Here is a 26,722-nt window from a genome sequence, read left to right on the forward strand (position 1 = left end):
AGGAGGAGGACTATGCTCTCTCATGTGACTAAACAAGCTCTGTGGTTCTAGTGCTTTTTTGGCCTGAGCAGATCTCACAATTGATGTGTGTGTGTGTGTGTGCGTGTGTGTGTATGTGTGTGTGTGTGTGTGTGTGTGTGTGTGTCGTGGTGAAAAAAACTGATATATCTGGCTCTTGTCTATGTTAAACTCGCCTACACACCAGCAGCCCAACGAAAACAGGCAACGATGAACTTGCAAATGCACTAAAAAAAAACAACCACACACAAAAACACTACCGCAGATTTACCTGCCGTGGCTTCAGTACAATAATGCGCTCGTCCACTTCCTTATCGCTTCTGAATCAGCCAAAACTGGACTATCAGGTCTGAATGTGAAAAGCCATGTTGTCAACAGCCTCAAAACAGATATTTTAATTTTTCATTCCAGTATCAGTATTAAAATTCATTCAGCTTCCTGTTTACACCGACATGTGCAAGCCACGAACTGGACTCCGATCATTTTTATCTTTCAGAAACATTTTATATATTATTATTATTCTATATGTATTATCTGCTCCTTTAGTTTATACATTATGTAAGATTCTGAAGCAATCTTTTTAAAAGTATGTGTTTTTATTGATTAAATATTATATATATTTTAACTTATCGATTAGCAGGTGTTTGTCTTCCTCAATATCTCATATTCTCATAAAGATTAAGATTTAGGGGCATCAAAAATTGGAATAGTCCTACAGTCATCCAGCTGAAAACTCTTCCTCTACTGTATTTTCTTTAATTTATTATTGTTGTATTATATTATAATGTTATTATTTAAAGGAGGCCTCTCCTTTTTTTTCAAATCACAAGAAAATTATGTGAACAGTGTCAAATATCCGTCATGTGAATTTACACTGCTCGTAACAACATATACAATATTGTCTCTGACTTGGTGTAACTTCCTCCTCTGACTTCACACTCCATCAGCAGCAGTCCTGACTCGCCAGTGGGCCGTCAAAACATCTATAAAAGTTTAAAACTGTCCTCACAGACAGACAGACCTCTTCATAGTTTAAGCCGTAGCTGTGAGCATTCCTGCGAAGAGGAAGGAATGCAGATCTTGCTTTCACTCTTTGTGTACCTGTTACTCTTGCACATGAGGGCAAACTGCATGCTCTCACAGGAGCAAGGAAGAAAAAAGAATGATATAGAAATGTCTAGAGCACTGAACTACTGCACTGAGCAGTGTATATGTACTGGAACTCGTGGAGTAAAAGTAAATGCTTGAGGAAAAATGAATTAATACATTTACAAGTTGCAGCCAGGATATGGAAAATACATGCAGGATAGATTTTAATGAAATGTAAAATAATAATAATACAAAGAAACAGTGAATAAAGTCACAGTGTCCTTGAACCAGCCCACCAAATTCTAAAAGATGCATTTTTGAATGCGAGTGACAAACTGTAGCAACAGCTGTTGTTGGCAAAGAGGCATAAACAATACACACAGACAACAGACAAAGACGTAAACTTAATAAGAGTTAGGGGACGTGTTTATTCTGACGCCTGAAAACATCGTTGAATAATCGGTTTGGATTGAAAGATAATGTGGAGCAGTTAGTGCAACGGGAGGTCCAGGGGTATTGAGTGGGATCAAGGTCCACTATTGACAGCTGCTCCTCTGAGGGGTGCGTTTATCCGTCATGTTAATGGGCAGATACTGACAGATACTTTTTAGAGCTGCCAGGCAGAAGGAAAAATAGCAAGACCATAGAAAAGATTCATGGATGTTGTTGCTGAAGGAGGACATGAGGACAGTTGGTGTAACAGAGGAGGACAGATGGGAGAGGACAAGATGGAGGCAGAAGATCTGCTGTGGCAACTCCTGAAGGCTCTGGTATATATCTGACTTCACCAACAGGTGGCGGTACAAGTCTGGACACAGGGAACACCCAAAGAAGAAGAGAACGATGCTACATCTCCCTCGCAGTTTAAGTAAACAGTCCCTGCCAGTTTCACTTGCCAGGCGTCGCGCTACTTGAAATGTCCTCGCGGTGGCGCTGCTCAAATGAATGAGGAAAACTTGGGCTTAAGTAAACATGCCGAAGAAGAGGAAGTTTACAGCGAGATAATGGCAAAGAAAGCCATTATATTATTGTCTTGCAGTATATTGATTATCACAGAATCGTGATGTTACTGGCATTGTGGACCACGTAGTGTGTATTCTATCGTGTGGAACCCTGTGATTCCCACCCACACTGGTTGAATGGAAACAGAAATTATAACACTGGCTACTGTACAAACCAGTCGTTTACTCAGAGACTCTAATGATATAAAAATCACCACCAGTGGGGTCAAACCTCATCTGTGAAAGCGCCCACTTATAATCAAACAGCCTCACACAGTGAACTGGCTGCGAATGATCATAAGAGTGCTGTGCTGTGCTGTGCTGTGCTGCACAATGTTAAATGGCTGCAGAAGCGTCAGACAATTTCATGGAAATATCCTCCGATGCATGTAACAAATCACACATTCTGGTTCCCATGGGAAATAAAGGGACAGCACAGAGAAGACGGCTCGAGCTGCAGCAGGAATTATCTGGTGTGGTCAAACAATTTGAAACGGTCAAACCCATTATGAGATGTGTGACCGACTGTTACTGTGATTTTCATGAGACGTTACAAGAGTTATAATTAAGATACCAAACTGTGGTGTTCACAAATCAGATTTTCCTTCAACATTCAATCACAGGAAGTTGTTGACAGCGTTTCCTGTCACTTTCATCCCTGTGATACTGAAGATAGAAGAAGTGCACGTGTGTGCATCTATTTCTTAACTCTTCAGGACAATTTCTGGCATAAACATTGGCCTCCTTAGAACCAGTACTCTTCACGGAGACCTAATCCTTGACCTAATGAGGCAGAACCTCATTTCTGAGTTCAGGGCTAATATTTGAATTGTGGTTTACACATTAACCGTTTATGGCTAGGAATGACTTTTTTTGAGTCAACGCAGTGTCCTCAGAAGAATAGCTGATCAAACATGTTTGTGTGTGTTTCGTGTGTGCATACAGGTGGTGCATTCGGGGGTAGCCTGCGCCTGTGTCTGTTTGCAGGGAGCTATTTTTGAAGTTCGGAGAGTAGAATCCAGGAAACCAAGTTTTGTTTGATCAGACAATACACCCACACACCTGGCTGAGATAAAAAAGCCCGACTTATCAGCTCGTTGTACAGCACTGACGTCAAAGCCTCAGCTAGATTTCATGCAGCCCTGACACTGATAACAGTCAATGAACCCAAAACCACGAAAGCATACACACACACACACGCAACACAAACAACTTTTCATTTTTAGAACGAAGGAGGATCACAATCGAGGGAGGGCACTGGCAAAAAACTGTGAATGTAAACAAAAGGAGCAGCTCATTAACTGGGTATAAAAAAGAAATCAGGACATCGGGTTGCTGGTGACGGGCTTCGGCAAAGATCAGTGGAGCGAGCAGAGTTGTGGGAAAGTGCTCTTAAATACTATCACATGCACAAAATAAGGTTGAATATGTCCATGTGAGCATGTTTACATGAACAGCATGAGACAATAATGAGTAGATTATGAAAGGCAGGGTCTTTGAACTTGCATGGGATTTAAGTAAGTTTATTTATTTAACCTTTATTTAACTAGGAAGTCACATTGAGACCAATTGAAAGTTGCTTGTGTGTGCTCGGCGTACCCAGAAAGACTCCATGCACACACGGGAAGAAAACATGCAAACTCCACACAAAAAGCCTCGCAATCCAAAACCGGCCCCAGGTGACGAGCTGTGGGTATCGGCTTTCAGTACGGTCTAACCTGGTCTAACCTTCTTTGCAGAAATTGAGAACAGCACTTACTAATGGAGCCTTCATTTACGTACGTAATGTAGATGAGACAATAACTATCTACAGGAGAGAGAGAGACAGAAAGGAAAGAAAGCAGAGAGAGATATTCTGCCATTCTTTGTAACGGCCTGTGAGAGAATCAGACAAGGCGATAAATGAGCATATCCCGAGATAAATAGCTTGTGTATGTATCTGCATCAGAGTCAGCGCGCGCGTGTTCCTTAAATAATGCATGTGGCATAATGATTGCAAGGCATGCTGAAGTACACAGTATGGCAGCCAGGCAGACAGAACTGATTAATAAGTAATGGACAGCGTCCGCCTCATAAAGGTACAAGTGTGTGAGTGTGCACACACAGACACACACACACACACATATATACAACCACAAGCTGGTTCATGCTCACGAGAGAGAGTGAGAAGAAGGCAGCCGCTCTTATTTTTGTACCTTTATATGAGCTTGTATTACTCCCTCTTCACAGTCACAGTGACAGGGGGGACGGTTGATTTTTTTTCATCCATCTCCCCAGAGAGTGTCAAACCCAACTCTAAATCCGTAAGATACAGTGTCGTTTATTATTGATTTGGGTTATTTATAATACACTTTCTCAACCCCCCTCTCTGGCCCAAACCCCCACTGTTTATTCGGTGCACACACACACACACACACCCTCTTTTGCTTCTAGTTCCACTGACTCAGGTTTCTAAAAAATATGGTTATAAAAATATAATGTCTAATGACAAATTAGAACATGCTCAATTGACGGAGAATCTCTTGCCTTAATTTACCACCGATACAGTACGGTTGTTCATTCTCCCACACAAATTCTACAGACTTAAAAAAACAACAGCGCTGGCTGACATGTTCAAGGCCTTTGAAGGGTAGAACCATGCCCAGCTGCAGCAACATCTGCTAAACATGGAGCGGTGCCCTCCACTGTTAGCCTGGGTACAAAGCTACGTGACTAGAAGAAGGCAAATGGCACTTAGAGAGTTCTTGGTCTGAGGTTACATCTGGAGTTCCCAGAGGAGGAGAGGAGGGGTGGTCTCACCATACCCTCGTTCCCTCTGAACTGAAAAGACGACTGTTTTAGACGACGTGTGATTGTTTTTGAGACGTTTCTTTACCGATGTTTATCCTGGTGAATCCAATGCATCTCACAACACTGCATCTGACAAATATTCCCATTAGAGCTGCTACGATTTATAGATTACTAAATTAATCGTCAACTATTTTGATAATCGATTAATCGGTTTGAAGCTTTTCTCATCGATTTCTGATTGTTTTAGCTTCTTAAATATTTGCTCCACATAAAGTAATCATTAAAACTGAATCATTTTGGTTTGTGGACAAAACAAGACATTCGAGAACATCGTCATTTCCAGGTTTGACAAACACTTTTTTTTTTTACATTTTCTGATGATTAATCAAAAGATTAATCCATTACGAAAATAATAATTAGTTGCCGCTTTAATTCCCTATATATCCCTAAATGCTACTCATTTGAAGGTTCAGATTCCTGTATCATTTTTGTCTGTTGGACATTCAAAGTGGATCTAAGGCCAAGCTGAGCACACAGCGCTCTCTGCTGGACCACAACATAATTACTTCAAACAATGCGATGCATTTCTGAGCTGTAAACGTGAACTCAAACGTGTTTTTTTCTTTTTTAGGTTTGAGTTAGAATACTTCAACATAATTTGCATTAAAGTTAGTGGTAGATTAAAGTGTGCATCGGTGTATTCAATCCCACATTTAAATCAGCTTAGCCTATAGCTGGATGTAATGTGACCGCTGCAGTCACCTCTTATTATCCTGCTTTTATCATGATGTTTCCATTTCTCTGATGATGCATCACTCTGTGATCATCTCTCATTTCAGGATCTCTGCAGTTTTACTCACCAAAGAGTCAAACTCTTGACACTCGTCACATCAGCACATGATTGAATCATTTGTAGATAATAAGTTTTGCAGTTTTACATACACAATGCTTCACAATGAGCCATTCATTCCACAGCAGGCAGGGACAGTCACGCACATGCACTCTATGTCTATAAAGCCATGCTGTTGCATCTTGTGAGGCCTGGCATTGTCCTGCTGCAAACAAACATGGGGTTCCTTGTAAAGGAGGATGGGAGCATATATCCCAAAGTTCCAAGTCTTTCAAACAGGAGAAGCTAATTTCACGCCCAGTTATTTTAACACAAAAATGATACATTTTGGCATACAATATCAGAAATGTGGACGCGTGTCTGACCAAACAACACGTTTCCACCGTCTTTCAGTCCCAGATCCAACAGCATTTCTGCACCAAATTAATATTCTGCAGACAATTGATATACAACACAGTCTCAGATTGCATTTCTTGATGCAGCAGCTTCTTAATTGACAATGATTTCTCAAAGAAATCTCAAGTTACTCATATCATTGCGCCTGAGGGCTCGATGTTTTGGACATTCTGCAGCAGTTTGTGACCTTGGCTTTTATCCACCAAGATTTACCCTGGTTTGAGTATTAGAAACTGCTTGGCACAAAGTCCAGAGCCACTACCTATCCTGGGCTGGTGGTTTAACAAATGACAGATTTTGGTCAATTATGACTAAGACAAATAATGAAAACCAGTCAAGGTAAGAAAAGAGAATGCTTTGAGGTCTCAGCTGCTACAGGGAGCTCTTTTCATTCATATTTTACGGCCTCTCCTTCCGTCTCAATGGTAATGTCTTCCCAGTCTGCGCCAAGCTCACGGCAGACAGAGAGCCATTAGCTGTCGGCAAACGCTAAACTGAACTTACGAGAGATGTCAGCTCGCCACGTTGCTCCTTGTGCACTTTAAATCAAAAATAGGTCACAGGAATGTCCCTGTGCACTACAGCTGGACCTGTATGGACAGAGGGCAGATATAGCAATCTGCTTAATAATGTAAACAGTTAAAGAAGTGGTTAAAAAAATAGAAACAAATGGAGGACTGCATCAAATAAGTAAATTGAGTCCAGATGTAAGTGATTGCAAAGAGAAAAACGTGGTTTCACTCTTCAGTGTAGAACTGTTGGAAATCTGTTATTTCAAGGATTTAAGTATTACTCTAATTTCTTAAATCCAAACAATGGTATGTGTCTGTCTTCATTGCTACTTGGTGAGGCTTGTTATTCCATTTTTTTTTAAATCAATAATTGAGGGGATTCATTCTTAAACTCTATCCACAACTTTCCAGTTTTGCTAATTCAATGCTCTCTCGAAAAAAAACATTTAGCAACGTGCTGCACATAATGGCAGACAGACAGCTTTTATGTCATGTCATTCAAGTTTGTGCTAAAATTCAGTCCATCACTGAAGCCACACTGCAGCCATTAGGGCTGCAGGATTGGCTGTAATGACCTGCTCTTACTCAGCCAGAAGCAAGCAAAACCTGAGCAAGACAAAGAGAAAAAGGTCTGAGCCCTGAAGTGGTCATCTATAATAGATACTGTAGGTTCCAGAGGACCCTTCTAGAATGGTATGATTGGGCTAAAGCTTTAAAAAGCCTTTCCACAACACACTTTCAGGGTGAGGGTAGCAAAGAGGGAAAGGTTAAAGAACGGCTGGCGTTAAATGAGATGTCGGTCTGATCATTTTTACTTCTGCAAAAAACAACAATATATTTCACACTAAAATCAGCGCAGCTAAAGCCACTAAAAGGCTGTTCAGCTCATTTTCCCATTGCCAGAAGGAGAGTTTATTCCTCCTGTGCAGAAAGTATCATAGCGTCCAGCGATATTGTTACAGTGGTTAGACGTTTATAACTTCCAATTCCGTCTCTCAGCAGTGACTGAGTGCTTTTAGATCATTGCTTGAATGGTGTGCATTACAACAGAGGAAAGAGAAAAGAAAGACTCGGGAAGACTGTCAAAATAAAGCAGAAGAATAAATGAGCACAGTCACCCGTGCGTCGTGCTTAAGATCAGAGTCGGACTTGATAAAAACCTGATGATATTGATGTCAATCGTGTTCATTCCCACTGTGGACAAAAGCCACATGACACTGGATTGTAGTGTTTGTTATTTTGACAGCTATGTTCTACCAAATTCTACCATTAATGAGAATATTGTTACTTACTACTTAGGAGGAAATGGTGCACTGGTACACTGGAATCTGATGAGCTTTGCATTTATGGTAAGTGCCTCAGTACAGAAACACACTTGACAAAAAAAGTTATCATATTACTACGACTAACTGGTCGGTCCAGTTTGTTGTGGAGGTGCTTAGCTTTGCACAAAGCAATAATGCTTAAAAAAAAGGTAATAAAGGTAAAAGATACATGACAAGTCCAGAAATAAAAAATATTTCATATTAGTTGTGTTGCGTCTCGTTATGTCAACTGTTTTTGTTGTGATTCTAAAAACGGGTTAAGCTTGGCCCTCAGTTTAATAGCTTCAAAGATTTTTTAACCATCTTCTGATTACGAGAATAATACAACAACGCTGACCTGTTCTGACTTGCATTGACCCATCTGCCAAAAAAAAAAAGGCTCCAATAATCAACTCAGTTGATGTTTGTTCACACAAAACCACAATCTCAGCCTCCAGACACCTTCCAAAGACGCTCAGCCAGCCAACCCGGCAAAAACACACCAAGCTGTATGCAATATTCATGACATGGTACATGGTAACAATTTACAAACTCCACACCAGACACACACAAACACACACACACACAGTGCACCTATATAGCTGTCAGGATAATGGCACTGATGGAGACAAAGTGGGTTAAGGCACTGCCTGTTCTGCTGGAAGACAAAAACAAATCTGGCTCTGAGCACTGGGCCATACTTTTTTAAACCTGAATGAAAAGTGTGTGTGTGTTTGTCTCTCTTCAACAGGAAGGCCATGACCTCAGGCTATGTCTGCAGATATAATCAGGTACCGTGCACTAATACACAGTCTTGTATTCCCTTTTATAGCTACTATCTTTCCCGTCTGGATTAAATTTTCTTTCACCTTTGCTCACTGATAACTTCAGGTCTGTTGCAGATTCCGCCTTCTTTTGCTGCGGTTCAAAGCGCAAAAAAAATGTATGTAAATTTCAATGAAACGGTTAAGTGCAGAAGGAATAAAAATGATTTCGAGGACATGAGGAAAAATATGGTAGCTCATATTTCAGTTCATCAGAAGTTCAGGAGAACCATTTGGGAAAAATCCCTTGGGCAGTGACTTTGACATGGTTGTGTGTGTGTGTGTGTGTGTGTGTGTGTGTGTGTGTGTGTGTGTGTGTGTGTGTGTGTGTGTGTGTGTGTGTGTGTGTGTGTGTGTGTGTGTGTGTGTGTGTGTGTGTGTGTGTGTGTGTGAGCGTAAAAGAGAGAGACGGATGGTGGCTGAGCAGAAAAGAGGCAGCTGCCCACTGACTCGAGCCGACACCATACTGGCAGCAGGCAGGCCGAACCATGCCAGGTCAGGAGGGTGTGTGGGGGGGACGGGTTGTGGGGCTTTGGGGGCCCATCTGGGGAGCTGGCATCAGGTACCGAGGGCTGTGTGAGCTCCCTTGTGAGCATGTGGAGGTCATCTTCCATTTGAAGAAGTGGGGATTCAGGCAGGTGCGGAACATAAGTGCCTCTGCTGTGGTGGTAATTAATACTTGACGCTTCACTTCTTAATACTTACACATTACCCGGGTTGGAAGTTCAACCTTGAAGCTCAACCGGTGAGGAGTAAAACTTGATTTTCAGATTACTCAACACTCAACACTTAAAGTGATGAAAGAAGTGAATATAAGGTTTATATGAAGACTCAGAGTGACATTTTTTACTATATTAGGTTTCAGGTCAAGCATCCACAGACACAAAGCTCCATGTCGAGTAGGGAGGGGAGGGAGGTAGCAGTCACGGTGACCTGCAGACGGGAGCGTCGTCTGGAGCACACCTCGCTCTCCATCGCTGGCTTCTCAACGCCTATCCCTGTTGAACAGCTTTTTACTCCCTTATTTTCATATTGTTCATCTGATCTACAAATGCTCAGAATTGGGAGATTCAAAGCATGGAGGTGACAGGTAGATGATTAAAATGCAACACCTCAAAATGTGTCAACTGGTTGTCACTACTATGTACTTCTTTCTTTGGAGATGGAGACTGGAAATGCTTGAGAATATAGGACATATATTTAGATGTGGTTTAAGTTTAGATTAGTCAAGTGGTTTAAAAATACTAATTCATTTTATCTGTCATGACTGGGCTCATGAGTGGTCACCATGGTATTTGGGAGGATGTGACAATCTCAGAAATCATCAGTCCAGCTAAAAATGATTAAAAATTCATCACTAAATGCCAGCTAATTAAAAATTGTTGATAAAACCAGTCAATTGTGGTTTTAAACCTCATTACACACATAAATATAGAAACATTAAATTACAAACTATGTGTTGTGTCAGTTTTAGTTCTCGGATGATTAAAAAATGGTTTCTAAATGCTTCACAAAGTATATTTTTTTCATCCATAAGTGTTTTGTTTTTTCCAAAGTTAATTTTTGGTATTAAACATTTATTTTTATTTAAAATATTTATAAGTTTGCTACAGAGCAGACAACAAATGCAGATTGGGAAAGACAGACCATACCTACTGATCAAATAATGTTTATCTACAGTAAGTCATTTAAACTAGAACCAACTATATTATATCAGATGGAGGGGAAAAAGTAACAAAAAATGAATCAGCCGACATCTGCCGTGACTTCTAGAGATCGGCATCAGCCATAGAAAAACACATAAAGGTCGACTGCTACCTGAAAAGTGTGTTTGCAAACAGCTTAAAGAGACAGTGTGCACTAACACATGCATTTACATTGTGTCCACACATTGATAGTTTTTGTTATGCTGATATTGAATGAAATGTTGGTCAAAATCAGTGGATCAGATATCAGACGCATTCAAATGTCTAAGCTTATGCACTATGACTGTAAAAATGTCAATACAAATCTGAAAGAGCATTTCAGCCAAGTCACGTTGTGGGTTGTTTCTTCTTTGAGAGATATCGGTTGCACATTTGGAGACTTGGAATAGCTTGAAATGTCTGGCGCAAATGTGTTGTTAACAACTTAATAGTTTATAATGTCTAAAATGACCGTATCGGACTGATATCGGTATCGAGGCAAGTTGCTGAGTGACTAAAGATGACCGCGAACAAAATTCATACATTCATTGCTGCATGCAGTATCATATCACAAGAACAGAAGCTAAGGATTCAGGCTAAGAAATCACATACTGGGTAATGAGACTGCAGTTTGTGCGTGGGTGCATGCATGAGATTGAGAGAGAAATGCAGATGCAGGGAGTTAACAAAGAATCTGACCAAAAATATGACTCTCTCCATTTGTTGTCATTTCCTTTCCAGAGTTTTCAGATGGTAATGAGCCCGCTGATATTTGCATAATGTGCCTTTACTGGTCCCCGCTTTCCCCACTTACCCAGGCCCTCTTCCACTCAAATAGCTGTTCTCTTCCCATCCCACCTCCATTCATTTTACCTACTCCTCCCACTCTCAGGTTCTTGAGTGCTCAAAGATAATTGACGAGTCTAAATAAAGATACCGTACGCCATTCAGTCGCAGGGGCAGAGGGCTGGCCAACAGGTCTGCCACTTCCTGTGCGAAATGTTCATCATCCTCTTTCAACTTGGTTGCCCTCTCATTCAGCTACGCCTCACTAACATCAGTGCTGTTCAGGCAGAAAATTAAGACAAAACATGTAAAGGAAGAAGAGGAGGACAGTCATATTTTGTGCCAGTTACCACAGTGAACACCAGGCTCTGATGTAACAAGCCACAACAAAGCCCATCTGTACCAAACCACTTCTGGTTTATATTATCTATCACTTCTGCTCGTCTCTTCTATTTTTCCCATCCTCGCTCCTTCTCCTCCTTTGTCACTTCTCTCACCTTCCCCTCCCTCCTCTTCACTCCCTGCAGTGTCTGTGCTCTGACAGTTATGTGTGAGTGGAGCGTGGGCTGCTGCTAATTTGTGCAGAGTGGGAGAAAGCTGTTTTGGCTTGGGGAGAAAGAGCCAAGTTTAGCCTATACAGTGAATTAGATAGACACAGACATAACAAAACACACACACACACATACACGTGTACCTCTGTCTTAAATGATTCAAGCCCTGACCTAAAGCTAACGTCAACCTGAGAACCTAAAACAAAGTCTTTAACAAGTCCTATAAGTTTGGGAGGACCAGCTGCAAGGCCAGGACTCTAAATCATCCACACGCCCACAACCACAACCACGCACACCCATTAATAAATGTTTACTTTTCAGTCAAATGTCACATGATCACTCAAGAGCAACAAGCAGATTCACATGACTCCAGTCCTCTTTCACAGTATACCTCCACATCCTGTGCACCGTTTAGTCATCCTGATTAATATGCACCCAAATCTGTCTCCGTCGCCGAATCTTCCTGATCATACCTCCTTCCCTCAAGAAAAAAATTGTGGCTACATTAGTCATTTGCTTTGACTTCTATTTATGAGATTAAACTTAAGAAACAAGAAACTTACCAATGGAAACTGAAGTTTGTAAATATCACTTATAGGTAAATACGTTTTTAGCTCATTAATAAAGAAATCACAAGAGGACATATTTTGACTTGAGTGATGAAGGCAAATGTACATCAACAACGCCCCTGTGTGCTGTGATGATAAATAAAATATCAATATAAACTTCCTTTTTAAAAATGGATTAAAAAAAGGCTCTCCAACAGCGACAAAACGTGGTAAACATAATCGTTAAGATATTGCAGACACAGGCATGCATTGATTTTATTAAGTGAGCCTTTACTAAGTGGTTAACATCAGTTTTTTGAGTGAGAGCGAGTGTCCACATCCAAGGCTGGTTCTCATTTGTGCCATATTTTTAACATCTATGCCATTTATTAAAATAGGATGGACGTACATATGAAAAACATGAATGCATAATAATGATATTGACCTTGCCGCCTACTGCTGTTTCAATATACACTGTGATGAAATGGATTCAACAGCGTGGCTCATGTACAAGGTTAGAATTATTGTTCCGAGTTGGCACTTGCTTAATTATAGCACACGAGTGTTTTGTACTGTTCCATTTATCCCACTTTAGGTGCTGTTGTCATTAATTGGAGGGCCTTTAAAATAAACTTTTTAAAAAGTTATTAGTACTAGGACTGTACCAAACCGAATTTTCCAGTTCAAATTGGATGTATCAGTTCAGTCTCATGATCTGACAAAACATGAACTCGGTGAAGAGCATCTGACCGACAAAAATTCTTAGATTAGATCAGCGAAGTCTCAAAGTCGCGGCCCGCCGGCCACATGCAGCCGTGCTATAATGAGAACTGACCCATGACCCCTCTCCACACGAGTGGCCGAGGCACAGCTATTTTTGTCACCTTTTTTTTTTTTCCATTACATTTCATGTGTAATTATATACATGAGTTTGTTTGATGTTTGATTCCATTTCATTTTGCATCATAAATTTGGTTAAATTAGCGTTTTGTTTTCATTCTATATCGTAAGAAAAACCTTTATTTTGAAATTCTGAGAATACCATCACGAATATCGTTATTGCACATCAGGATGGATGATTGTGACCTGATTTTTTAAGATTTTACAAACCGTGACTGGCCCCCTCATGACCAGACTAGAAGGTGATTGGCCCCTGGTTTAGATACTTTAGATCACTTTGCACATAGAGTGAAATATAAACATGTGTTTTAATGTCTTAGATATTTATACAACAAAGCTATTTATGGGAAAAAACGTGACATATAAGGCAAAGTTTGGTTCGGATTCTAATCCATCACACAACACGATCAAATCTCACCAGTCCTCAAGTGATTCTGCAGAGTGACAATAAAAAATACAGCCTTAGTCCTAGACTTTGGCAAAAAGAAAAGAAAAGAGTATGGAATCCTGCAGCAGATGGCCTCCACAGAACCCTGACCTTCCCACCATGAAGTCAGTCTAAGATCACATGAGGAGACGGAGACAGACTTAATCCGCAGAGGACACGGTGACAAAATCTCCAAGGTGTTTGAAATTACCTCCCTTCCAAGATCTCTGTTTACTGCAATTTCCATGGAGTTACCGATAAATACAAAGAACAAACATGCATGCTGAAAACTTCTCTGAAAATGTCCTAGTTCTGAATTTCACCATCCTTTCTCACAGCCATAGGCAACGGATTTCAAACCACTTATTATATTTAATAACTACTAGAAAGAGTGCTAACCTCTGCCAAGGCCGCTCAGTTTCCCACAATGTCAATAAACTCCCCCGATGACACAAGAGTGACTGGCAACACTGGCAAAAACATTTACCTCCTCCTTGGCAGCAGTAATAGCATTAATGTCATTAGCAACTCTGTTAATGAAATGCAAGTTGTGAGATTAATGAGGCCAAGTAAGTCCATTCGAGATTATGTTCTTTCCCTGGCATCTGCTCCTTTGTTAACGCAGATGTATTGTTGTTTTCAGATCGTATATGACACGTGTATGAAAAAGCACTGTGTGAATCATATTTAACCTTTGCTAGTCCAATGCAAATGTGACAGCTGTCCCAGGTTCATCTGTGGTTGCACAGTAACACTTCATTTACAAAGACACAGAGTGACTGTAATATCATTACCAAGTGAGGATACATCACCTGAGTGGATTCTCTTTCTCTTTCAACTGTGAATTCCACTGCCATTTCCATTCCTTTTATAGGAGCTCGATAAAGAAAGGTGCCGCTCACGCAAAACACAGATGTTGCATTATTATTTGAAAGCCACAGTCTATTAAATGTAGGCAGTGGAATGAGGGTTCCCACGCCTAGATTGACTTGATCTTTCAATGATATTCCAATGATATTCCAGGACCAATTCCCTCAAATGGCACTGCTGAAGATGGGAGGGCAACTTGTAAGAGCCACCTTGTCTGTGGCGTCCACTTTTATTGATTTGCTGCACACTCTGAATCTGGACAAGTGATTGTCCTCAAGATCCTGGTCAAAGTCAGTCTTTGTCATGCTCTGTGTTGAGCCAGAGACCTTGAAATGTCCCAGGCATCACGTAATCACTTACTTAACGTTATTCGCTCATTGTTCAGCAATGGAACCTCATGTCACCTACAGAGAGAGACAGTGGACAGCGTCCACATCATAGGAATAGTTCACGTACATTAAGCAATGCAGGGAGCATGAAACAGGAGGTGGTGCTGTAATGAACAAGAGAGACATCTACCTAAATATTAATGTAACTTCTTGCACAAAAGTACTTTTGTGAGACGCATTTCTGTTTTTCAAAAATGTTTAAAAGGACCAGTGGAACCCTGTAGAATATCCTATGATCATTGCAAAACAGCTTTTAAGAGGATTTTCGGGGAAGACTGTGTTACGTACCTTAGAAGATTTTCTACGAAAAGAAATAGTCATAATGATTTTAAAGTCATGGTTGTGTGGTTGCCTTTTTATATTTTGAATGGGTTTTATTGTGTATTATTTCCTTGAACTGTAACTGGCAAGCTGTCTTGGCCACGTCTCCCTTATAAAAGAGATTTCGATCTCAAGGGGACTTCTTGGTGAAATAAAGGTTAAAAAAAAATAACTATTACATAAAAAGTTATTGTGCTTCTTTTCAAAATTTCTGAAAACCTGATCAAAGAATTCTGCTCCAAAGGCTCAGTGCACTTTGCATTCAAACACCATGAATGTGCTCTAATTAGCTTTAATCTAGTGTGAAAAGAATAAGACAAAGCCCACAGGGTTTGAAGCCTATCATTAAACATACAGCATACATACATGCTGCTTCATGTTGACATCTGCCGATGTGTTTATGCCATGACGTGGGTCACTTCTACCGGCAACGAAACATGCGATTAACAGGTTATGTCGCCAGGTCTTGACAACCGCATCTATGACAGTGCAGCATCAGCATGTCCTCCTGCCACACGGGACAAACATACTGCCTGTGGGTTGATGACATGCTGATGGGGTGAGATCACCACGCGTTCCTGTCATCGGGAGTGTGAAGTTCCAACAAAATGTCTCAATTCACATGCACTTTCACGTACGAGCGCATGAGCGCTGGCATGTGCGGTGCAAAATTCCCCAAAAAAAAAGGGTGGATTTGGTCACTTAATAATACACCGTCGAGGACTAAAAACAACAAGCGACGTCAGGTGGTGAAAATGGTAACGCTGTCAGAAGTTAATGATAAGTTTCCTTCTAAACAGATACTGAAGGAATATATTACTGTGCCGTACATTAGCCAGTTAAGGCAATCCTGATCCCCCCCAATGAGCACTGATGTACTGTAATCACCTGTGGTACTTTACACATCAGAAACCCCAAAGACATGACTGCATCAATCTCTCACCTCCAAGGAGAGGGAGTGTAGATAAGCAACTGATTCATATTGGTATAAATACAGTAAATTGTATCCAGGGCTGCAACGATTATTTGGTTATGAATCGATAATTAAATTTGTTGTCAACTATTTTGACAATTGCTTATATCTGATTTAGAGGGCTTTTTTAATAATCAAAACAAGATTTATTTATTTTTTCTGCTTCTTAAATGTGAATATGTTCTGGTTTCATTGCTCTATTTGACAAAGGAATCATTTAAACTGAAAAATCTGAGAACATCATTTTGAGTTTTGGGAAACACTGATCAACATTTTTCCATTTTCTGACATTGTATGGACAGATTAATCACATGTTGCAGCTCCACTTCAATCACAGATTTGTAATCCATCAGGTATATATATTCCTTTTAAATCCATTACCTATGACCCTTGGCATACAAGCAACATTATAAACCTCAGCCAGTGTCTGTGTGTTATCATCCTGCTCAACATTCAGCACCACTAAGGCTTGCATTGTATCCAGTGATTTGTCCATACTATGAAGAAGAACAAGAAAACTTTGAACAACAATGACACCAGCGAGACTGAAAACCATGGCGTTATCAGTCCAGCAGGTCACACGCCAACGTAGACAGACACACATACAGAAGTCCTACCGAAATGGTTGAGTGCAGATGGTTTGAGAAGTTCCAAAGAATGATCCTTGCTGCTCAAGCCACCTGTTAAGAGAGCAGGAAAAATAACATGTTATAAGTCAAAGAGGACGAAACCATGGACATTTGCTGCTACAAAACACTTACATTTCAAGCAAAACAAGATTATTAGTTGGATGTAAGAATATTGTCGTGCATGAAAGCCGGTGAAAGTATTTGAGGCTTCAAAACATGTTGAGGTAACGGAATGCATTCAAGGAGCCTCTTAAATGTCATCACCTCTGCAAACACACCCACTAAATGCTTGCTGTTGCTGCCACTTTGTGATAATAGATGCACCACAGATTAGATAGTCAGAGGCGGAAAATAGTTATTTTATATTTTTCATCAGTTTAATATTTAAAAAAAAAATGTATGTCATAGGATTGAATTTCTTGAATAAGAATAATACTATTTCAACGACATCAGTCTCCAACTGTGTAACAGATGTTCTTCTCTCATCAAGAAGAAACAGGACAGATTTTTATTTACATTTTTAGCGATATAGAGGATTTTTGGATCATATCAGATTTTACATTTTAATATCTCTCCGATATCTGAACCACTGATTTTGACCAGTATCGGCATTGGTATCTGATATCAGGGATGGGCTCATCCCCATCCCTTATACAAATCCTGCCGTGACATTGCTGCTACACTGTAATGGAATGCAAGATAGAGCGCACATTTGTGGAACAATAGACAGACACACAACATAATTGTGCGAGTGTGAAAGGAACCGAGGCCATGTACCCGTAAGCAGAGATGCATAGCGAATGAATGCATGCAGACGCAAATAGGAGACAGGCCCATACATGCCGATCTCTGAAAAAAAAACACATTAAATAATACACTAATGATGACTGGTCTTCATGATTCATTAAGAGGTTGCTGATGATGACGAGAGCGCAACATAGAAACTACTCAGCTTTAGCTACAGAAAGCTAAAGCTAAAGTAGTAACTTCAGCTCTGTTCACATAGTGACAAAAAAAAAACCAAGATCCAAAGTCTGTTTGAAAGTCTTGGGGAGTACCACTGCATATGAAAGTTGCAAATCACCATTTGTGGCACCCATGTGGCACAGTGTCTGACTAAAACCGCCTCAAGTGCCGTCACATGGTCAGGTTCGGTTAGTGCTGCACAAGACAAGTTTGAAAAAGAAAAAGAAAAAAAAAAAGAGTTTGCCGTTAGAAAGAAGAGAGCCTGCCAGACTTCTGTGGCCCACTCCTAATCCCTTCTCGAGGCTCGAGGTTCTGGGCCACATTAGACACCACTAGCACTAACACTTTCCAACATGAACTGTTGGAACTGTGGGGCTGAGCTGCTTTGTGGGCAATGCGGGTGCCAGGGTTTGACAAGGAAGAGTGTATTTGTTTTGTTGTTGTTTTACATTTTCAAACTGTCCGTTATAAGTCTACACAAGTGTGGGCAACGGCACATTAGAGCAGTTTTGCAACGAAGGAAGTCGACGCTTCATTTCTTTTTCAAATGTAATGTGGTGAGGAGACATTATAAAGTGAAAAACATCTGCTATGTCCCGATACTTTCCGACTGCACTGTACACACAGTGTAGACTATAATTAGCATTCTGCTTGATTGTTAACAGCCTGTGAACACACATTTCATTTGGCTTGGGTTTCATGAATTCTAATGCCTTGTGGTCTTAAATTGAAGCTCTGTTAGTGGAGGAGTCTCTGCTATCTGTGACTTAACAAACTCGCTGCTACTTTTGTGCTCCCACCTGCTAACAGCTGGGCTGAAATTAGGCAGTCAATCTTAGCCTACACGAGTGTACTCGTATGATTGGCAGCTGGCGTGAATGGTGGGGGTCAGTAATCCTGCAATTATCACCGCTTTCAGGAGGCAAACTCTCAAATACAGTGAAATATTTTAAACTCAGTGGGAGTTAGCGCTGTGTTGTGACACTTGTACTCTCTAAATCCAAAAGTTGTTTTTTCCCTCTCAAACAAACTGACAACTCTCAAAGTATATGGTTATTGCAAAACTACAGCGGAATTAAGGAAAATGTGAGACACACGGCCTCAAGATCATGTGCTACGCCGCACATGAATGAGCAGCAGCACATGACATAACCATAACTACTATGAATTTTGTTTTTCTGGGTTGCTAGGTGCTATTTTCAGCCCGGGCAGACTGCGCCATGATTAATACATGATGGTGGAGGGAGGGGCTGAATTAAATATTCATATTGTTCACACAAACACACACACACACACACACACACACACACACACACACACACACACACACACACACACAAATGCATTACTTGAGTTTCATGTTCCAGGCAAAGCCTGCTTCCTTTGTGTCTGTGACAAAAGTAGGCGCAAACCAATGGTATAGCAGAGAGGAGAGGAGAGGAGGGAAAACAAGAAAAGACAAGGGATTTTGTATTGACAAAGTATGATGAGAAGGCTGGATACATTATGTGGATACTGTGCATGTGTGTGTATGTGTGTGTGTGTGTCAGTAGGGTGGTAGTGGCAGATGGCAGAAAGATGACACCAGAGCTTGATGGGTGAAAGACAGCCCAAGCAATTACACACTCACTCACATACATACACACACACACACACACACACACACAAACGAGGGAAGATTTGACACTGAAAGTGAGTGTTATGTATCTTCCCTCATTACCTCCCTTTTTAGTTTTGCTCTTTGCCTCCCTGGTGACATGATAAACAATAGAATATTATGGATGTGCATGATTGTGAGAGGGCTCGTGCATTGAGGGAAAAGGGAAAAAAAGACATGATTAATTAAATTATTCTGTGTGTTTATTAATGTATTAATATAACATATATTTATATATACACACATATTTAAAAATCAGGGCAACATATGGCCGATAGTTAAATTTTCCTCCATCCGATTATATATATATATAATGGTTTAATAATAACAAATTATACAAAATTTGCTTACATTCCGTAACCAGTTATTGAACAGCACTAAATGTCTGTCTTTATACAATATTTTCAATTTAAAAAAAAAATAACTCAATATTAAATACAAATATTGGCTCGATTAATGTTTACCTAAAGTGTATACATGTAACAGACCGTTTTAAAGGCCTTCTGCTTATCATACTGGAGTCTATCAGGAATTATCAGTAATAATGAATAGCCACCAGGGGGCGACTACTTTGTGAAATGACTATATAATAATATTTATATATTTTACCACAGATTAGTGACTCGCGTTGAGAAGCGTTGATAATTACCCCATTAACACATGTTCCACTTTGTTCAGATTTTGTTTATCACTGTATTAAATCTGGGCATCAAGACCGTATGAATGTCCCACCTCCTCAGTTCAGTTCTGAACAATTGCCTTCCAGACCCAGCCAGCCATTACGGAGAGTTGACTCTGCAGTAGACGCGTTTGTTTGCAGGCCACTTTCAACAAGGCACTTATCTGTTCCGTCAAAACCACATCAAGGTCGTCTCCGAGCTCGACCAAAGAGTTGTCGTCTCTACAGCACAACAATTATCCACAGTTATGGCTGTAACAACACAGAAATGAGACGAAGAGGCTCAATGGCTCTTACAGACAATTCCGTGGTCCAAGCTTTGGCTCTACTGATGTAGAACAGATGATTGGAAAATGGGCATCAAGAACCAGTTTCAACTTGGTCATTACCAAAGCGTTAAGTTAATTAAGTTTCTGAGTGTAATTTGTACCCATTGTGGCAGACAAGCACTTTAAAAGATTGGGCTCACTTTGCTAAATTTAGCTAAAACCTCAGCGACTTTGTATGGTGTAAGTCAACATGGTAACACCAGCAAGCCCCTAGGAACACAAATGTCACACAACAGACATGAGGCAGACAACGTGTTGGATATTTCTACTTGCTATTAACTTGGAGCACTGTTGGTATCAAATTAATTGATGTGATAAATCATCCCACAGACATCAGTCAAGCACAGGCCACAGTCCAGACGAGTGAACGTGACTCGAGGGGGAGGAAAAATAACGCTCGTGTCACAGGGCAATCGCAATATAGTGGAAGAAATAATACAGCTCTTCACGACAGTAGAGTTAATTTTTGTTGGGTTTCAAACAAGTTTTCTGATTTTTTTTTTACTTCTTCAACAAATATAACAAAGAAATCAATAAAACTGAATCATTTTGGTTTGTTTTTCTGGGTTATGTCCAATCAACAGATTTATGGATTATGAAAACAATTGGGTTCAGGCTCTCTTGGCACCGAATTACAGAAAAATATACCAATACAAATATGAAGTATTGGTGCTGATAAGCAGTAGCAAAATCAGAATTATATCAATTCATAGAAAAGGTTTAAGTTAGAAATTAAATCAGGTTTTATTGTGGTAGTGAGGCATGTGATAATATCCAGTTGTGTGGGGTTTTTTTTTACACTACTCGGAGCAAAGAGTTAAAGTGCATTAGCATATACTGAGTAATTTTCAATATCTTATGTTATGTGTGATTAATATCCTGCAGATTGTTATTGCCGTGCTGAGACCCGTGTAGCACAGTTACAGCGGTGGACACTGTAATGTAAGCCATGAGTCATTTGGAGTCCTTGATGGATAATGCACTGACCTACGTGACCTGTGCCATATGTATGCCCATCAGCAATAAATAGACATGTTCCCCCGTGACATGAAGGATTACACATTTGGCCAGTCAAAACACATACAGTACAAGCTAATAATAAAAAGTACATGCATGTCTCCAAGGCCTCAGCAGGAAAGTGATTTAGTCTTCTTACATGTGTCAAATCTCATTTGTGAAAAAGCATAAAAGCTGTCGACAGACTTCCTCGTGGATAAGCATACGTGGTCACCACATGGTAAAAGGAAGGGACCGGGCGGGTGCAGTGTTACTGATACTTGGCAAATAGACAAGTTGGCTCAGAATTTTGCAGGAAGCACAAGTGTATGGTTGAGTAAATGCACACCTGGCATACAGCGATGGGGAGCACCCTTTTGACGATGCAAAAAGAGCACGTGTCAACATTTGTAGAAACACACTGGTGCACAAAAGTGCACATTAAATATTTGAGTACAACAGCACACCTTATCCTAGACTGTGAGGATGCCAAGTCACCTTGGTCTGCGGCCACATTCACCTCCATTTGACCAGCAGTCATCACAATAGCGTGCCAGCCAGAACAACCGGTCTAGTCCACTACAAGTCAGTCTAGTGTATTCTGAGCCCTCGATATCAGCCGCCGAGATCTCTGCCAACTATGCCATCCTGTCTGCCGCGGCTCCACCAAAACTGCCCTTCTGCTGAAACCAAACTCTGAGCCAGTGCAAGACGGTGCCAGCCACACCAACCTGTCACCACCACCCTAAACCACAAGATAGTCTGGTTTCAGCCAAAAATCAAAAGAGATTCATTCCAAATAAAGATATCCGTCAAGGGACAGAACAAAAATTGCACTCTAGACGTGTAGCTATGTCGAACCTACGTGAGGAAACGCAGCTTTTGACATTATTTTTTTAACTTCCCCGACTTTTACATGTACAAGGAGATAAAAGTTACACAGAGCCTCGAGCGATCCAAGAGCGTCGCACTCATCATCACAGATGGGACGGATTTCACAAGCTTTGCAGCGTTATCCTAATTTTACAATAAATATCCTAGAGTGGATTTGTTACCATGATGTTAACATAATTTTGGTTTTGGATGTAGTTGCATTCCTAACAACAGTTATGCAAATATGTCAGTGTAGGTTTTTAAAATACAGCCCTATTACAATTCCAAAAAAATAAACAATACATTTAAATGAATGGTTGATTGTGTTAGCAAAGGATGGCAGTAAAAGTCATTCTCGACACAGCCTTAAACCACTTGCTGGTGTTGTTGCGGCCGTGTTTACCAACTACTCAGTACTTCCTCGAGACATGTTGAACCTACAAGAGAAACCACAGCCTTTAACAGCCTGTGTTTATGTGTATACTGTCGTGCATGCATGTTTGAATGTGTCTGCGTTTATATGGAGATACTGTACAGACGAGTATACGAGTCACAATAAATGACAAGAAATTCACAATGTGTGAACTTACTTCAGTAAATAAATATTATTTATATGTAGTGTTCTCTGTTTTGAATTCCCATTAGAAAACAGTACTGTCACATTGTTTCGTTATGGAGAGATGAATGTGTGATTATTATTTTGGTACAGATATGGATAGAACAAGAGGCCACGTGATGTTTCAGCATGAGTCCGTGGGGAGACAGAGGATCCCTGTGAAGACAGAAGGTTTGTGTTGTGTGTGTGCATGTGTGCGTGTGTATACCTTTGTTTATTACCTCTTTGGAACCTTTTCTGGCAGAAACACCAACCTTGTCAGAGCCAGTAACCGTAAAGCAGACCAAAATGTGGTCCTAATGGGGCAGAACCATATTTCTGAGGACCTGGGTTTAAGTTTAGGGCTATGATTTGAATTGTGGTTCCATTAAAATGAGGGTTAACTGGTTATGGTGAAGATTAGGGATAATGCTTTGGTGAGGCTGTCCAAAATGAATGGAAGTCAATGCAGTGTCCTCAGAAGAATAGCTGCACAAACGTATGTGTGTGTGTGTGTGTGTTTTCTCTGTTGAAAGAAGTGGAAATGTACTAACAGGAATGAAGACATCTGTATCAGAGCAGACGGGTCACTGAGTAGAGAGAAGGGCCTTCTGTTTCTGTGGAAGTGTATTATGACACGTGAACATCACACGCTAGATTACACTTACTAGTTATGCAATAGGTCACAAATAACACTGTAATACATACGTATGCAAGACACGTTAATATCAATGAGGCGACGAACCGTCTCTGCAGAGTGTGCTCCGGGCCTCCGCAATGAAAGGAAAACTATTTTTGAAAGGGTCAAAGAACATGTCTGAGCCGTTTCCAACAGATTCTACACTGTGACAAACAAAGGACAGACACAAAGTTAACAAACCAGATAGATATATCAGCAAATTCTACCCAACCTGTAATATACCACACATTTATAATACACACTGCTTTGTGGTCAAGTGGCTGCGGTTTCAGACTCTTTAATGGCTCTAATGTATACGGTTGTAAAGCAACGCAGTATGATCTAAATTCAGGTTATATAAAAGAGTGTTCTATTGTACAAGCGCTGATCATCATGCTCTTTAACATTCTCTCAGACGATAAAATGTCTTCTTCTCATCTAATCTGATTTCATTCATGTCGTAAATAATTAAAATGTAAAGGCATATGAATGAAAAGTGAGAAACATAGAGACTGAGTGCTAGAGTATTAGCACCTATTATGTGTGTGTGTGTTTTCCAGGAATTACTCATGTTGTGGGGACCTAAGCCTCCCATTACTCAGTTAAATTATAGGAACTTGACTTCCTTATGGGGACAAAAAGAAACATCCCCATAACATAAACTACCACATTTTACGTTATATGGTTAGGAGTAGGTCAGATTAAGGTTAAGGTAAGGGTCTAGGGCACACGTGTCAAACTCAAGGCCCGGGGGCCACTTCCAGGCCGCCATACAACTGTATTCGGCCCTCAAGATAATAGGTCTTTCCTGCTCCTCTGTTGACACACATAAATACCACACAAGACATAAGATGTATGTGACTATAGGCCTGTGTGTGTGAAATAAAAGCAGAGCAAATCAGTTAAGACAGACTTACTGCTAAATTTCAGTGGAAAATCATTCCAATACCAATACCACTTTTCTACATTTATGGTCTTCCAACTGATGTGTACATGAATTTGAAGTTGGGGCTATCCAGCTTCAAACTTATTCTATGAAATTGCATTCACTTATGTATCGTAACGTGCTAATTTCAAATTTGATCGCTGAATTGTTTCTTTATTTAATCTATAGGGTTCGTTACAAATTTTATATTATATGTAATGGCGGTTAGCGGTGTCAACGTTAACGCACATTAACGCAAGACACGTTTCCTGAAAATACGTGTGACATTATGCTTTACGTGACGCGGCACCGGAGTCCAGGCACCATTTACCATTTAGCTCCGTTAGCTCCGTTAGCGAGCCAAACGGTGGAACTGGAGCGGTCTGTTTATTAAACGAAAAGAGCAGCGCTACAAATAACCAGCGTACCTGTGTACTGCGTATGTGTGCCACTGTTTTTAAAGTTTAGCGTTACTTTAGAGACTCATTTTAACAATCGGGAGTCACGTAAACATGACGTCTCGAGGGTCTTTTTCCGGTCAGTCATCATGGAAACGCACCATGCGTTATTGCACGTTAATGTTGACGCCGTTAACGTGCCCAGCACTAATTATATGACCTGATCTGGCCCTGGATTTGGACTCAGTTTAATTTTGGCTCCCTCTGTAATTGAGTTTGACACCGCTGGTCTAGGGAATGTGTCCTCACTAAGACATAGAAACAAGTTTGCGTCTGTGTGTGTGTGTGTGTGTCTCAACATGTGCAGTCATGTTGAATCATGCTAAGCGTGTGTTGCAGCATCAACCCCGAAGGAGCACCCCTTGTTATTTGCATCTCTCTATAGGAGCAACAACATGCATAATAGAATTTATTGACAATCAACTTTTAATAAAAACCTGACAAGCTCATCCACCGCTACTAAATATTGAAAAAGATTTTTATCCGCTCATACACAAGCATATTTTTTCCCCACCTCAAGTTTACCGATGATGTTAATTGGAGCTGGAGCAGTGTGCATGTATGATGGAATAAAAAGGAGCTGCAAACATCACTATTGTTAAGTGGCCAATGGACTCTTTCACCTCATCTGCCTATCCTCCGTTTTCCTACATAAGTATCTCCATCCGCCAGAATGTGTCCAATCAGCGGTTGTCCCGCACTAATAAAACGCATCTACAGGGAGGAAGAAAAGCCTTCAAAGGCATTCCTTCGGTCGATATGGGAGCCTCCACAAATCCCCCGGCTCCCTTGTATCTCCATTTTCAGTACGAATCGCAAATGTGCGTCTGTGTGAAGCCCTCTCACACCTCATCATCACACTCCTCTCCCTCCTAAAACAACTCTCTGTACGCTCATCTCAGCCAATCAACCTTTCCTCTAACACAGCACAGTGCATCTCTCAGGAGGACTTTAAAAACAAAAAAAAAAATGATTTTGGAGAAACATTGTTGTACTTTAAGGTTGGCTGGTCGTCAAAAAAAGAGATTTTATGGAAGATTTTGTTATGGCATATATACATAGACTTGGATTAGATTTTATTATTTAATCAGTTCATACAGTAATTGCTTTAATAAGTGACAATTAGATTAGCCATAAATATTGTGAGGAGTTGGCCTCACACATAATTAGTTGACAGTTTTAAAAACTGGCATAGGCCTTGGAAGAAGCCCTCAGTTCTGTATTCTCTACGGACTTACGGTATAATATATAACACAACTTTACACAGCAGACAACTTGCACCACAAAGCTATTTTGGTAATTGCCCAGACTTTCTCATGGGGCGACAGAATTTCTGCGCAGCATGTAACAGAAAGAGGAAGAATTGTTGAATTCTATCGATTGTAAAGTTAACAAATGTATGCGAATGAATGGTTAAAAAAAAAATTTAAAGTTAAAATACAGGATACTTATTCTCTTCCTTCTCATCACATCTTGTAGCATGACAGCTCATCGTGTAGCTAGGATGACTTATCACTATGTCTCGAGCTTAGCATCACATAAAGGAAATAGAACGGCAACAACAATTATTGAATTCATGGTTTTAAGTTTTTATTTTTTAATGATTACAACAAGGTCTTTGATTTCTCAGTTTTTTTAAATGTGATTATTTGCCTGGTTTGTTTGATCCATGTCAGTTAACGGCGATTAACGGCAGCAACGT

At 40.4% G+C, this 26,722-nt stretch overlaps 2 protein-coding genes across 2 annotated transcripts in view; both read right to left on the reverse strand.

Moving 5' to 3' along the window:
- Positions 1-17,704, reverse strand: part of hdac4 (histone deacetylase 4) — a gene marked incomplete at both ends in the record, with an annotated part of 68,650 nt that extends 50,946 nt beyond the window's left edge. Inside the window, 2 exons of the mRNA XM_083908692.1 lie at positions 16,852-16,914; positions 17,641-17,704. Coding sequence (XP_083764818.1) covers positions 16,852-16,914; positions 17,641-17,704 — 127 coding nt within the window. The remainder of the gene's footprint in view (positions 1-16,851; positions 16,915-17,640) is intronic.
- Positions 17,705-20,227: 2,523 nt separating this feature from the next.
- LOC310943168 (lactase/phlorizin hydrolase-like) overlaps positions 20,228-26,722 on the reverse strand; it is a gene marked incomplete at both ends in the record, with an annotated part of 68,890 nt that continues 62,395 nt past the window's right edge. Inside the window, one exon of the mRNA XM_083908694.1 lies at positions 20,228-20,387. Within this exon, the coding sequence (XP_083764820.1) occupies positions 20,228-20,387 (160 nt within the window). The remainder of the gene's footprint in view (positions 20,388-26,722) is intronic.

This window comes from Microchirus variegatus, assembly GCF_963457635.1.
Source record: "Microchirus variegatus genome assembly, chromosome: 22".
Taxonomy (NCBI): Eukaryota; Metazoa; Chordata; class Actinopteri; order Pleuronectiformes; family Soleidae; genus Microchirus; species Microchirus variegatus.